We start from the raw sequence: 15648 nt of genomic DNA on the forward strand, positions 1-15648 counted from the left end.
TGTGTGTGTGGGGACAAATAAGATAGATAAGGTATTATAGTGAAATGCACCATTAAGACAAAGAAGACCTAGGAAAGGTGAAATGCACCCCTATTTAACATGTTTAATGAGCATGCTGATTAAAGAAGCAATCAGTACATCTACATATATGTCAGCACTGTAGGCTTAAGAGTTATTTTTTCAAGGTGCATCATTTTCTTCTCAACATTTAGGAGGTATTTACCAAACAAAGAACTACCCCAAGAGGCATAGGCAACCACAGGTCATTAAACTTAAGGTTGTGCATAAAATGTAATTGAGTTACTCAATTTTGGATGATAAGGGAAAACAACAGATATTGACAGATTAAATTTGGTATTGTCTCAAAGAACAATGTTTAAATATACAATTATTACATACTGTTCAATAAATGATGAGCTTTTTTAATTAAGAGTAATTTTCATTTGAAGGTCCTTTTATGGGGGCAGCCATCTTGGTGAAGATCAGTACTGCCTCCTCCCAGTTTGTGGCGTCACTGTGCGGTATTGGCTGTAGAGCAAGTCCCAATGCCCTATCTGTCCCCTTGTAAATAAATATCCGTTTTCATGCCGAAATATTTTTTTAACCTCTTAAACAAAGATAGACGTGGTATTAAGCATTTACATTTAAAGTAATACAAATTTTACATTTTAGAGACATAAAAAGACAACAGATAAGCATTAAAGTACGGTTTATGGGTTGGGTTCTGCAATGTTATGAGTATAAAACTCATCTTTAGAACCAATCTCTGCTCAAAATGGTGATCTGCATCGCCTAATCTACTTCCAGCAGTTATCATCAGTTAGTGCAACTGTAAACTGCAGAAAATACGATCAGAGCGGCTCTTTCTGAGTTATCTCTCTGCGCCTGTCACGATGAGCTGCAGTGCGTTATGAGGCGGAGGGATATTTCAGCGTCACTTAGTTTAGACCCCAAACAATCAACTTCACTTTCAGATACAAGCCCAAAAAACTGAAACCCACAACTCATGAAATTTACAAGCGACTTTATAAAAAAATAAGACCAAAGTCGTATAAAATAAGTGGGCTTCACAACAGTGAGCACTCTTTCCAAGTTTGTTGTATCCCTCCGCCGCTCTGATCGGGTAAACAAATGTTACAGCAAATTCTACATCATAAAAAAAGAAAAGCCTACCAAAAATCCTCACTCTCATGTCATCTTGAAGACATCGTTCTTCCAAATGTTGGCTACAGACAACGTGTTTTCTCTTTGCTCAGAAGCACAATGGCAAAGCCTTCCTCCTTACGGACAATCCTTGACCGGACTGTCTGGGCTCGAGTCACCCTGGAAGCAGGATCTCAAGGCAAGGTTGGGGCAACGGACAAACGAGATGATCGCGGTCCTAAGCCAGAAGCTTCCCAAGTATTCACAGGCCGACTATCACGCCTGTGGAGCCCCCCGAGCTGCTGCCTGGTGCGAGAAGCCTGGGCAGTGCGTTCTAGAGCCTCGACCACAGCCGAGGAGAAAAGTTTCCCTGGAACCACCGGCAAGGCGCGCAGTGTCCGTCTGCAGGGTTCAGTGAGTGGTGACTGAGCCAGCCACACCTGACGCCAAGCATGGACCAGGGTGGACAATGTACGACCCAGCTCCCTTGACATCAAGGCAAAAGCCTGGAGAGACGCATCCAGCATGCCTTGAGTCGACTGGTCAAGCGATCGTGCCTCCAAGGAAGATGTAAGACCTAGCAATAAATGGGAGAGGGAGTTCCCAATATGCCCCATCCTAGCACCCAAATCGTAGGCTCAGCAGAGCAGATCGTCGGTGATGCGACACTGTGGCCGTGGACAGCGGGCGCTAGCTCGTAGGGCCTCCTCTACGAGCTAGCACCCGCTGTCCACGGAGGAACAATGAGGGAGGCAATGCCAGGTTCCACCGCTGGCATCTGCCCTAACCCAAACTTTGGGGCCTCCTGCATCGCGGCAAGGGCTCTTCCATCTGATGTCGGGTGAGAAAGAGCCTGAGTATCAGACCAGCAGGTGTGGAGTTCCCTGATGTACTCCTCTGCAGGCGGTACAGCGAAGGAGGCCGTCCCAGTCTCACGGCACCTGAAAGAGGCGCTAGAGATGGGAGGTGGACCTGTGGAGAATCCACCCGCAACTGTGCCAGGGCAGCTCTAATAGGAGTTGCCACTGACTCCCCCATGCCCCCCAGAGAGATGTTGGATTCAACATCCGACACCTGTGGGCTATGTACCTGGGGTTCCCCCCGAAAAAGGGTGTCAGAAGCCGTCACCGAGAGGGCGTCCTCATTGAGGACTGAAGCTTCATTGATAGCTGGAGACAAGACCAACCACTTGAACAGGGGGAGGTCGCAAAGACTGGAGCAGACTGGGCTAACTCCGAGGAAAATTGATCTACCTTAGAAGACAGCCCACCTCCTGAATGGCGGGACTTCTTCCCAGCTGTTAGCGGAGCGTCTGTGGCAGGGCGTTTAGAGCATAACCCCTGGCCAGGGGGCAGCTGTTCCTGTTGATGAGAGCCCATCAAGCGAACAGGCTTTTCAACTGAGGACAGCCGGGCCAGCCGCGCTGCATGGGGCAGAACGCTGCAATTGGAGCAGGCAGCCTTGGTAAGCGCCTCCTTGAGGTGGTCAACACCCAGACAAGGGGGGCACAGGTCATGACCATCCTCAGGATGCAAAGGGGCTAAGCAAATGGAACAACAGAGACGTTCCATCTCTCAGTGATGGAGCCCGTACTCAGGAGCAACGTCACCCACCTGACAGGGCAGAACTCGCCACCAGTGAGATAAATGTAAACGGAAACCAGGTGTTTCAATTATGTTGAACTAAAAAAAAACCCAGCACGGGCAGAAAACGCCACCGGCGAGGTAAATATGAACAGCTCATTTCAAGTATGTGTAATCAAACAACTCAGAGCGGGCAGAAAACTCCACCGATAAGTAAACAAAACGAGTCATCATTCTCTAAGGTGAACTTTGGTTCTTTAACTTAAACAAAATATTATTTCATCAAATAACTTGGGCTTTGCATTGTGAATGGATTTAAATACATGCCAAATGTTTTTAACTCCACAAAATGTTTCCTTTTATCAGATCTGGAGTGAAAAAGGATTCACCGAATTATTCTGATTATGACCAGCCACTTTTGTTTTGTCTTTTGTTTGTTTTTGCGTGTAAATAGTTCCTTAGCTTAGCTTCTTTTTATCTTCATATTGCTTAGTAGTTTAGTTAAGTTTCACTAGCCTAGTAGAGATGATTTGTCAATCTATATATTGTGTTAATTCAGATAAACAGCATTACATAGTGATGATCTCTGGATGTTAATTTTATTTCTGTTAATAAATTCTTGGACTTGAAAAGAAGTTGTCACTCCTTTATTCTATGTGTGTGCAGGTTTTGCTGTTAAAAGATCGCTAGTGCTCAAACGTATCCCTTTCAACCGTTGTCTTGATATCAGCTTAAGAGCTGGGGTCCGTTCTTCGTACATTGCTTAAAACATCCGAGATCAAATGACACATCCAAGATGATTTCATCTGGCTAATCATGATCCGGCTAATTGGGTTCTTCCAACACACCTGTTGTTTATGATTAGTATGGCTGGATTGAGTTATCTGAGATAACTGTGCGTTCATGCATTTGTTTAAAAGGGGAAATGTATCGATAGTAGAAACAATGATCAGCAGTTCAGCATGGCCAAAGAACGCCCACAGTTTTTCTCCCAAGCAGAACAAGAGCTTGGAAGGTTATGCCGAATTTGAGTCATTAATTAAAGTGACAGGTAACACCTCAAAGTCTGTTAAAGCCAGGAGAGAGGGCTGGCAAACAGCAGCAGACAAATTAATGTGTAAATACTGTCCATGGTAGATGTTTCTATCACTTTCTACAGTATGAATTTTTGCATTTTAATAATTTCATATTTACTTTGTTCTTTTATATCACAGCCTCCACGGGAGCCACTAGAACATGGGGACAAGTAAAAGTGAAATACAAGAATATTCTACAAAATGGTAGCCTTTAATTATTATTGTGTCGCCATTAGGGCGATATGTGTATAGAGATTTTTATATTGACACATTCAGAAAGAATAGGACCTTTTTATTTTGATACCGTTTCCTGTTTTTTCTTTACCACTTCCTGCCTTGTCATCAGTTACTTCACATTCAGTTCCTGTTAGCTAAATACGGTTTCTACTTAAAGAATTCCTCTCTGTGAACGATCCTAGAAGCAAAGTCGTAAGTAAAGTGCATCCATCCATCTATCCATCTTCTTCCTCTTATCCGGGGTCGGGTCGCGGGGGTAGCAGCTTCAGTAGGGAGGCCCAGACGTCCATCTCCCCGGCCACTTGGGCCAGCTCCCCAGGAGGAATCCCAAGGCGTTCCCAGGCCAGCCGGGAGACATAGTCCCTCCAGCGTGTCCTGGGTCTTCCCCTGGGCCTCCTCCCGGTGGGACGTGCCCGGAACACCTCACCAGGGAGGCGTCCAGGAGGCATCCTGACCAGATGCCCGAGCCACCTCAACTGGCTCCTCTGGACGTGGAGGAGCAGCAGCTCTACTCTGAGTCCTCCCCGGATGACTGAGCTCCTCACCCTATCTCTAAGGAAGAGCCCAGACACCTACGGAGAAAACTCATTTCAGCCGCTTGTATCCGGGATCTCGTTCTTTCGGTCACGACCCTAAGCTCGTGACTATAGATGAGGGTAGGAACGTAGATCGACCGGTAAATCGAGAGCTTCGCCTTTTGGCTCAGCTCTCTCTTCACCACAATGGATCGGTACAGCGCCCTCTTCACAGCAGACGCTGCACCAATCCGCCTGTCGATCTCCCGCTCCATCTTCCCCTCATTCCTGAACAAGACCCCAAGATACTTGAACTCCTCCACTAGGGGCAGCACATCCTCCCCAACCCGGAGAAGGCACTCTACCCTTTTCCGGTTCAAGACCATGGTCTCGGATTTGGAGGCACTGATTTTCATCCCGGCCGCTTCGCACTCGGCTGCGAACCGCTCCAGTGAGAGCTGTAGATCACGCCCTGATGAAGCCAATAGGACCACGTCATCCGCGAATAGCAGAGACGCAATCCTAAGGCCACCAAAACGGATCCCCTCAACACCTTGGCTGCGCCTAGAAATTCTGTCCATAAAAGTTATGAACAGAATCGGTGACAAAGGGCAGCCTTGGCGGAGTCCAACTCTCACCGGAAATGAGTCCGACTTACTGCCGGCAATGCGGACCAGACTCTGACACCGGTCGTACAGAGACCTGACAGCCCTTATTAAAGGGTCCGGTACTCCATACTCCCGGAGTACCCCCCACAGGATCCCTCGGGGGACATGGTCGAATGCCTTCTCCAGATCCACAAAGCACATGTAGACTGGTTGGGCAAACTCCCATGCCCCCTCCAGAATCCTGCTGAGGGTATAGAGCTGATCCAGTGTTCCACGGCCAGGACCAAAACCACACTGCTCTTTCTAAATCTGAGATTCGACTATCCAACGGACCCTCTTTTCCTTTCCTATCCATATCAGGATATAACTCAAATATTCATTGTTTTTCACATAAATTATAATGTTTAACATTCCTGCCAATAATCTAATGATCAGAGCACCAGTTCTGCCCGTCAACCCCCACCCCGGGACAACTGACCCCTTTGCCCCCCACCGCCCACCCCCACCCCTGCCTTGTCAGCGGGCGTAAGAGAAATACTGCATCAGTAATGTACATGGCTATGGAGTGGTTTGTTCAAGGGGACAAAAGGAAAATAGGAAGAAACAAGATTGTAACTCGTGAGTATCAAGTAGAATAAGAATTAGTGAAGGGATGGTTTGACCAGAAGTCATCTGTAGCTCACTCTCACGCTTGTAAGTACATATGCATGGTATATTGCTACTTGGCTAGTTTTTACAAAATTAAGAATAGAAAAAGCCTGTAGAGTTGCACAGCTGTTAGAACTCTTGCTTTGCAACAAGAAGGTCATGGGTTTAAACCCCATCCAGGGCCTTGCAGCATAGAGTTTACAAGTTTATGCATTTGTGGGTTTCTTTCTTGGTATTCTGGTTCTGCTCAGAATCGAAAAACATGCATGTTGACTTGACAATACCATTAGAAGTGAGTGTGTGTGTTTGCATGGTTGTGTTTCTCCCAGTGGGACTGCAAGGATAAGCAGTTATAGATCATTTGTAGTCCCTATCATCTCTTGACAAGTGTACAAGTGATAGGTAAAAATGAAAAGGCATGACAATGAACTTATTGTTTCCACTGTATACAACAGTGAATCACTAGACCACTTTCATATTTTCACCTCATATTTTAAAATATGTTCATGTCAAATTTGCCTTCTATTGACCTCCACTTTAGTTTTATCATTGTTCTTAAAATGATGACAAAGGACCAAGGTTTCCTCTGTTAAACCGTGGTTGTGTTTTTATTTTTTATTGTATTTTTATTTAATTAATTAATTTATTTATTTATTTTGGGGTGGATGGGAGTGATGCCATCACCTAATTTGCATATTTCTTATCACATTTGAGACCCAGGCTGTAGAGAGCTAACTATTTTTCATTAAACATTATTTACTTTACTCCCCTCTAAAATTGCCAATCTGAGCTTCCATTGAGCACAGGCTGCTGTAGCAGCTGCTGCAAGATATCCAACAAAATTCAGCTGCTGAAACAAACACTAAGGCCTGCATGAAATTCAAATGCACAAAAGCTAAGGGAGAAATATAGAGTGTTAGACACTAATTATACCCAGAGTGTTATTAGTGTCTGCTATATTCATGGGATATCACAGTAACTTATAATGTCTGTAAATAGGCTGTAATCTTGTCTTTGTAACTAGGACATTTAAATCTTACCAGATGCTAAGGACTATTTGCAGGCTTTTAGCTTCTCAAGAAGTGTTGTTGGTGCATTTAACTATTTGAACATTATATCATGTTTGGGTCTGTATGTTATGTGGGAATCTGTGTCAATTCTGAGCTGGTGTCTCACTGAAATTTCATAATGGTTACATAATGACAATAATGTAATTACAGATCAACCAGCTAATGGAACGTACTTCTCTGGGTTATCAACTTCCTCCGTCACAAAGTTGAGATAAAACCTTTAAAGCAAAGAAAAGAAACACCTTTGAGGGGAATATCAACAGCAACAGATAAAAGATCCAAACACTCATTCCTACCATTGGATATGTCTTTACACAACAATTATGTTATATAACCAGTTAAAATGTTTCTATTACAACAGTGATATAGTATCTTTATGTTGATCATTCATGGATAATGTAACCAATAGTTATGCCTTTTGAGTGGTGTTTATTCACTTAAGGTTTTTCAGGTTTGAATAACTTTTACATATCTATATGCATCCCTGATTTAACCTTGAAAAAAAACAAGCATCTTGTGTCCAGTGAGAGCTAAAGGTCTAAACTTTAAGTACATAACGTACTTAGATACCTAACACAAACTATTAAAAAATGGTTAGAAACACAAACTAAAGTGTGTGAATAATGCTGAAATACCTGTGATCAATAACTAAAGGCTGGTTCACACAGCAGGATCATTTGCCAGATTTTTTACCCTGATCTTCCCCTTCTGACAGGCCCCGACTATCGGGTATGCTTTTAAGATAATCATAAGGGTTATTCCTGCTGTGTGCTATGTTAAGAATGATCTGGTCCGCTCAATAGAAAGTTGTGAAATAGGTCTGAGCTGTATACTGCGAGTTTTAGCTAGACACCTTCCTGAGCCAGTTTTTCATAGCATTGTGGGATGCAGAAGAGTAAACAAACTAATAAACAAATCCTGCACATCCTTTTGTGAACCATAAAGCTGTATACTACTTTCAATATGTGTTCTTAAACTAATTTTGTATACTTATATGTAATTTTGCCTAAAAGAGTACCCACAAATGCACTGATTATATAATTAAGCTCTCCATGTTTTTGACGAGCATGGAACACACCATCTACTTCCAGTGTTTAACTCTATTGCTTCTGTCCACACAACTGACCAATAAACAGACTGAGCGTTCTTGCAGGGTTTACAGTGACATGTTTTTGTTTGCTTGGAGTTTCTTCTTTGTGAACAGAAACTGAACCACAGAAAATCATTATGTTATCTTTCATAAATGATTCAGATCAAAGTAAATGGACTATAGGTGTGCAAACACCTTATATCTATATGTATACATCCTTATCTAGAGAGAGACTGTTCTCTCACATTTCAAAACGAGATTTTCTAAAATATTCATTGTGACATTATGCTCTTGCCATGAAGGTTAAATAAATTGTATTGCTTTTTATTCATCTTTACCAGTGGTGCTATATCTACAGATGTTGGCTGCCACTGTAGATGTATACTGACCAATTACTTCAATACAAATTAGTCTGATTTACCTCCCTGTCATATGTGAGCCTTCTAACAATGTTCAATGGATATAAAGATTTTGAATTTAGTCACTCTAGTTTTCTTAGTTATTTTATTTTTTCTTTTATGAAAAACTAAACGTTCTCCCAATACATTGAGTTATTAATATCCTTGGAATGGAAGAGGTGGACAAAAGCTAATCTTAAACTTTAGCTGCCGATAATATTAAAAATTTTACATCAACTTTGTAGTCTGCTATGAATAAAACAACTTTGGTCCTGTGTCTGTGGACTTCGCTAATACTGTTTGCCTGTTTTCCTGAGGACCATACCTACCAGCCAGCATATGCATACATTCCAGAGTAGAAAGCTAGGGGCATTCCAGACAGCTGTATGCTGTTTAGGTCAAAGGCATTCTCAAAGTTTTTGGTCTCACCTGTAAGAACACAAACACACAAACATACATAAGGATATGCATTTTTAGGATCAATTCACAAGGAAATATTGTTGCTTCCATGTTCCAGCAGGCTTTGTAGCAGCTCTCCTGGGCTTTGCCTACACACCCAGAAGTCCAAGCTCCCCTCACACAGCATAAAAGGGACATGCAAATGCAGCAACAATGTTCTTTTCCCTCCGTAGTGTACTTGGACATTGTTTTTCGGGGCGCAAATGTAACTGTTTTTTTTAGAAATTTGCTTGCCAGTTTCTAAAAAAACACACTACACTTTCTTAAAAGAAGACAGCTGTCTGCACAGCTTTGAAATCCAGCTGTGTGAAACCAGCTGATTTTCAACTTTATTTACCGATCTATTACTGGATCCTAAGCAGACGCTGGTACTAGAAAATCTAAGGGAGATATTCCAAAAAGAAAAAGGCATCCTTGTTTGTTTGTTTTTTTCAGTTGCCCCAACTGCAGTTTTTCATAATTTTTGCTTCCTGAACTAAAGTAAAACTGTGCCACCCCTGTTTGTCTCCACATCCAACCTCAGAAACCTTTAGCAGCTAGCAGAAGACAGCTACAAGTAAATGTGTTTTATTTTGTTGTTTTTCTTCCTAGCTTGGACAGGATAAAGTAGGTTTTAGAAGTAGGACGCTCCTAAACCATCACTGTGTGCTCGAAGTTTAATTGTCTAGAAAGTACTGGTCCAACTGTATTATTTCTCAATTGCTCAATTATTTTTACTCGATTGTTTTGCAATGTACCTTTGATTATTAGTTAGAAGTGTGTTTCTAGTTAGTTAAGAAGTTTGTGATTCATATAGTTACGATTGTATCAGGTATTTGGTATTGTATTTGGTGTAATAAACTCTCATAGATGAAGAGATACTTGTTTGCACGTGTTATATAATTGTTATATAAGAAAAATTTGCTGCCTGAGGGTTAGCGCTTGAATTGTCCCTTTCAGGTTAACAGTTGATAAGAGATTGTATGGTGATTTGGTTAATAATTGTTAACTACAAATTGCAGTTATAGCTCGCAATTATTAACAAGGACCAAACAACCACAAAATTCCACCATAAGTTAGAACATCTAAATGTTTCTGGTAATTTTGGTTAATGATAATTAATTATTAGTTCCAATTATTTATTAATTATTATGTGCTAGTAGCCCCATCATCACAAGCCCCCAGGGTACTTTTAATATATTTTTGTTGTGAATGATTTTTGACTTTGGTTCCAAAATATTAATTATGATTTTGATTAAAATCTATATATTCATAACAATGAATGACACGAGTATACAGTAGGCTTTTTGCAGCAGCACACCAGATTAGGGATTTCTCAGATATTTACACCAATAATAAAACTAACTATGAAATGAATAAATAGAGAAGTAACTTTTTCATTTAGATTGGGGATAAAGATTTCTGTCAAGTCCAAAAATACCACTCAGGTATGATCAACCTTTAGCTGTGAATGATTTCATGATCAAATACTGATAACATAATTGAACTACATTGACTGACCACATTGCTAAACAGCATATGCTCTATGTATTGATAATCAGGAGATAACAAAGGGAATGTCAACATGCGTGTCCTGGGTCTCCCTCTGGGTCTCTGGGACGTGCCCGGAACACCTCACCAGGGAGACATCCAGGAGGCATCATAACCAGTTACTTAAGCCACCTCAACTGGCTCCTCTCGACGTGGAGAAGCAGCAGCTCTACTCTGAGTCCCCTCTGGATGGCCGAACTTCTCACCCTATCTCTAAGGAGAGCCCAGACACACTACGGAGAAAACTCATTTTGGTCGCCTGTATCCGCAATCTTGTTCTTTCGGTCAGAATCTAACGCTCATGGCTGTAGAGTCAGAGTTAATTAGTTAAAGCAGTTTCATTAAGCAGTGTTAATTTTAAAATCTAATTATCTAGTCTCTGCACATTACCGCAGGTTTAACAGATACACTCTTGTGTTTAAAAGAGTAGTTTATCAGCTTAAATAATTAATTTCTTTTGATTAATAACTTTACAGTTCTGTGATAAATGACTAAAACTCCAAGGAGGGCTGCTACTCTCTAATTAATTAGAAGGCCAGGAACTCCTAGTTAATGAGGAAGGGAATCAGATGGTTTTGTTCATAGATTCTAGAAAACCTTGTATGATCCTTTTTCCAACTTCAGGCATGTATTGGCTTCATATCATGTTACTGCAAAAAAAGAAAGCCTAAACACATGCTGCAGATGTGATCAAATTTGTTATGAAAGACTGGTATTAATCTGGTGTTATGCTTTACATACATTATGACCAGGTGTGTTGTTAGACCTGTGTTTCAGTCCCAGGTGTTTTCTGGACAGCCCTGGATCTCACAAAAGAGGACATTTAGCAGTACATGTATGTTCAAATGATGCATTAACCCCCTTTAATATTTTTATGCTAAACCACTCACATTTGTTTCTATTATATTACATACAATTGCTGCCTGCTCCAACATAATCTCACAATGAGTCAAAAGACAAAGAAGACTAAATACAATTTGTGCAAACCACACACTAGCAATGACCAGCAGTCCACAGCCATCGGCCTGCCTTGTTCATTACGCTAAACAGGGAAACAGTAAAGGACACGGTTCATTTCAGAGCAGCTGCATTGCCAACTGGATGCAAGTCTATATGCACAGCAACAGTTAGAAGTGGCATACAGGCTGAAGTTACCAGTAAAACCTAAATGCTGACCCAGAAAGGACTGATAGTGAGCCGTTTGGCGTAATAAACTTCTGAAAATTATAGCACCCCCTGTGGATGGAGGGTCATCAAAGTCAATACATAGACGTTTTCATTATTAGGTTTTGCCTTTACCACAATGTAGCCAAAAAGGTAGCCAGGCCAAAAGGGACATGGTCTATGTCATGTGATGCAAAATCATTGCCCAAACGTAGGGATATAAACTTCTTGAGAGTGTGACTTATACTTTGACCGTTCCAAACTAAAACGTATTGTACTTAATAATAGCGCCACCTTGTTGTTGAGGGGTCTGAATTTTTTAGTTTTAGTAGCGGTGTGGACTCTGAACTTGAATACCAATAGATTTTTCCTTTTACACCATGCAGAATGTGTTTTGGCAGCTAATAATAATAATAATAGTTTGACAAAATGGAAAAAAAACAACGAATCAGGCTGATGAGCAGGCAACCGGGCATGCCTTTCATGCCTTGTTCTTTCATTTTAAAAGCTAAGAGCCCGCTCCGTGAGCTCGGAACTCTAATAGTGGAAAGAAATTTCAGGTCTCTTCATTTTTACTGTTCATATTGTCACATTGTATACACTCTATACCAAATCCACCTACTTCATGTACACAACACCGTAATTAATACTCATTCTTCCAGGATTCTCCTTCTTTACACTGATCACACTGTGGACATTTATGTCTGTATGTGTACCTGTACATAACTTCCACCTCTGACATGTACATAATAACAATGGAATTAGTATTTTGTCTTGCATTCGTTGCACTCTGCTTATTGCACCATTGCATTATTGTCTCAATTTTTCCACTTGTTTATAATGTTAATGTGTTTTCTATACTGCACAGTGTTTTTTTATTACTGCATTATTCTGTTATTGTATAAGTAAGCACATCATGAGCACTGTACAATCTAGAGTCAAATTTCTCATATGTGTACACATACCTGGAAAATAAAGCTGAATTGGATTCTGATGCTGAAGGAAAACCAGCATGGATAGTCTCTGAAGGAACCCCACTGATGCCATTAATCCTTGCCAGAAACACTACCTCCCAACTGGGGTCATTTAGTTGAGAAATAGTCAGAATATTCAAGTTGAAGGTATATATGTTGTATTGCTCTCTCCCTTTTCTCTTCTCTTTCTCTTTCACCTTTTGTCCTTTTTTCCTCTTCTACCTTCTTGTTTCAGTGTCCATTTAACATGAATTATTACCTGCATAAATTCTAATAAAGCTTTTTGCATATATAAATCAAACAGAGCACCATGGCGAAAGCAGTAAGGCTCTGCTTGTGAACGTAAAATCTGTTGGGCTCTTTTTAGCATTGAGGCAACCATTTTTATTGCCGCGCTGTAAAGCAGCAGCTTGGTGTTCTTGAATACCAACCATTATTAATTAAATGCCCCGATCTACAGCAACTTTAAGAGCCTCATATCAAAACATTTACTCACGTCAATCAACTTTGCGATCACATCTGAGTGGTTGGTGGCGCTAGCTTTCGCTTTAGTGACTACTGTATTCCCAGCAGTATTCTAGTCTTTACCAACTTGGAATCATAATTTGTTTTGTCTATTCCATTGGATCTTGGACCATTCTTCATTGTTTTCCCGGGAGATGCTAATAGCTGTTAGCTGCTTCCTTGTTTAATTGCCTGCTGTGCGCGCGCAGTGTCGTACTTCCGTTGTTATTATAAATAAACACAAGGGCTTTATTTACTAACAAAGTGAGCAAAAATAAAGCATAAAAACAAAATAACAACTACTATGCTAGCAGGATGGGATAATCTTTCATAACATTTTGTATAAAACCAGAGTGAGCTACTGACATATAAATTAAAAGTTAACAAACCTTTAAGGTTCCTTTCTTGTCAACTCAATGAGATTAGTTATTTCCTCTAAACAGTGAGAACAAACCAACTTTGAGCAATGTCCTGTAAATGATTGTATTAATTCATCTAATGTAAAAACAAAATAGGCAGTTTTAAGGCCTACAGCTGAGCAAAAGCAGCAGCTCCCCCTCTGAACACCTGCTGCTAGGACATTGGGAAATGTGGGACTTGATGCTTGCTGCGTACAGCTGTGGATCACAGCCTGAGAGTCTCCCAGGTTATATTTACAGTGCATGATTCAGCGTGATGCTAAAAAAGGAAATTTTTTTTTTTTTGCTTGAGCAATCAGTGTAAAGCCAATGAGTGTCTAGAAACACTGGGTTCATGAACAACACTTAACGGACACAGGAAATACTGTACATGTTCTGAAATGAGGGAGCTTTCCCGTTGTTGAATACTTTTAGAGCCCAGTATGACAATGATAATATAACAGTCTTACCTTTAAAGAGCAGGTACATCCCAGGTAATATGATGGTGGCAATGGCTACTAACTTGCTGACGGTGAGGAGAATCTGAATCCTGGCTGTCCAGGTAACACTCATACTGTTCAGATACATAACAGAAGCTGCACAGAGAAACAGAGCTGTCAGTGATCGTTTCTAACTCACTCTGGAGTTGAGTTAAAAAGGTATTATCCTAGGGCCATAAAAAAACATGAATTATAGACTCAGCAAAAAATCTATCATTACACTGCAATCACAGTATGCCTTTTGTTGAGAAATTTTTAATTTGGACCAAATTCCATGTTGTTGTTGTTTTTTACTTAGTATATTTTCCATTGAAACAGCTATTAAATTGATTTTGAAAATATTACATTTTTAATTTAAGTTAAAATGTAAAAAGAAAACTTAAATACCTCAGAAATTAAATCTCTTAAAAAGCTTTTTGATAATGCAGTCATCAAAAAAACAAGTTAGATCCTCTTTTATTTATTATGCGTAACATACTTAAAGATTATCATTGATCTCATTTATAAAATATTGGAAAGAATCCTTACTAAATGTGCAGGTATGGCAAAAACAACGAAAATAGTTTATGCCAAAAAAAAGATTTATAAAACCATGCTCATGCACACCAGCACACAACTTCCTTTATAGATCACAACTGTACATTTATGTTTGCATACCTGGTCAATATAAAGTGCCTCATGAATGTTAATGTGTATTTTCAATGAGCCAGTTGTCATGATTTGGGTTTTGTCTTGGTTCAGGTTATCCGTTTTATTAGTTAAGTTTCTGCTTTTGGGTTCTTTCTTGTTTTGGCTTTGTTTTAGACGTGTTGCTCTGTTTAGATTAACTGTTATTTACCTGTCACTTTATCAGCTCGGTTTGTTCTCCCCTCAGCAATCAGTCAGCTCCCTTGCCCTGATTAGTTCCACCTGCTCACTTGTAATTAGTCTTCACTCCATTCACCTGCTCACTCCCCTTTATAGTCCTGCCACAAACCTCTGCAATCTGCCAGATCAATTCGAGCCACTTGGTGAGTCTTATCCAGCGTTGAATTCTGATAGCACTGTTGATACCGACCCGATTGCCTTTTTGATTCTGAGCCAGCCTGAACCCTGAACCTGATTTTCTTGCCCGGTATGATTGCTTACCTGTTTCTCTGACCTGGACCTGCCTTGGGATATTTTGAGTTTTGCCTTGTCCTTGTCTGTACTTTTGCCTGTTTTGGACTGCCTTTCGTGTACCGGATTTTGGACTGCCTTTTTGACCATTGAGCCTTGCCTGTCCCTGTTTATTAATAAATCCTGTTTTTGTGCTTATACCTCTCTTGTCTGGCTGAATACTGGGTCCTCAATCTCTCGATTCGTGACACCAGTTGATCGTTATTTTATCAAAGTTGCCAATGGAGACCACAGAAAAAAAGAAAAATTGAAATAAATTCACAGATAGGAGATTGTTTAATATGTAAAACAGAGGTAAAAGCAAAGATGTTGTCCACGTAAAAAAAAAAAATTAAACTTGATTGCTGTTTTGAACGTCAGAGAAAAGCCTCATCAACCCAGTGTATTTCACTATTTACATGAATTTTCAGTTTTATTTATATAGCACCAAATCATGAAACATGTCATCTCAAGGCACTTTACAAAGTCAAAATCAGTCATATTATACAGATTGGTCAAAAATGTCCTATATAAGGGAACCAGTTGATTGCTTCAAAGTCTCGACAAGCAGCATTCACTCCTGGAGAAGCGTAGAGCTACAGGGAGAGTCGTCT

The 15648-nt window shown here is 40.5% G+C and overlaps 1 protein-coding gene across 2 annotated transcripts in view; it reads right to left on the reverse strand.

The window, feature by feature from the left end:
- The window catches only part of slc7a11 (solute carrier family 7 member 11), a 62439-nt gene that overhangs the window by 18936 nt on the left and 27855 nt on the right, over positions 1-15648 (reverse strand). Inside the window, exons 4-6 of one of the 2 annotated variants that reach the window (XM_036130106.1) lie at positions 13868-13993; positions 8698-8797; positions 7054-7098 (exon numbers count right to left, since the gene is read on the reverse strand). In XM_036130106.1, the coding sequence (XP_035985999.1) occupies positions 7054-7098; positions 8698-8797; positions 13868-13993 (271 nt within the window). The remainder of the gene's footprint in view (positions 1-7053; positions 7099-8697; positions 8798-13867; positions 13994-15648) is intronic. The other variant, XM_036130107.1, reaches the window with a different exon arrangement.

Source organism: Fundulus heteroclitus, unplaced genomic scaffold, assembly GCF_011125445.2.
Source record: "Fundulus heteroclitus isolate FHET01 unplaced genomic scaffold, MU-UCD_Fhet_4.1 scaffold_28, whole genome shotgun sequence".
Taxonomy (NCBI): Eukaryota; Metazoa; Chordata; class Actinopteri; order Cyprinodontiformes; family Fundulidae; genus Fundulus; species Fundulus heteroclitus.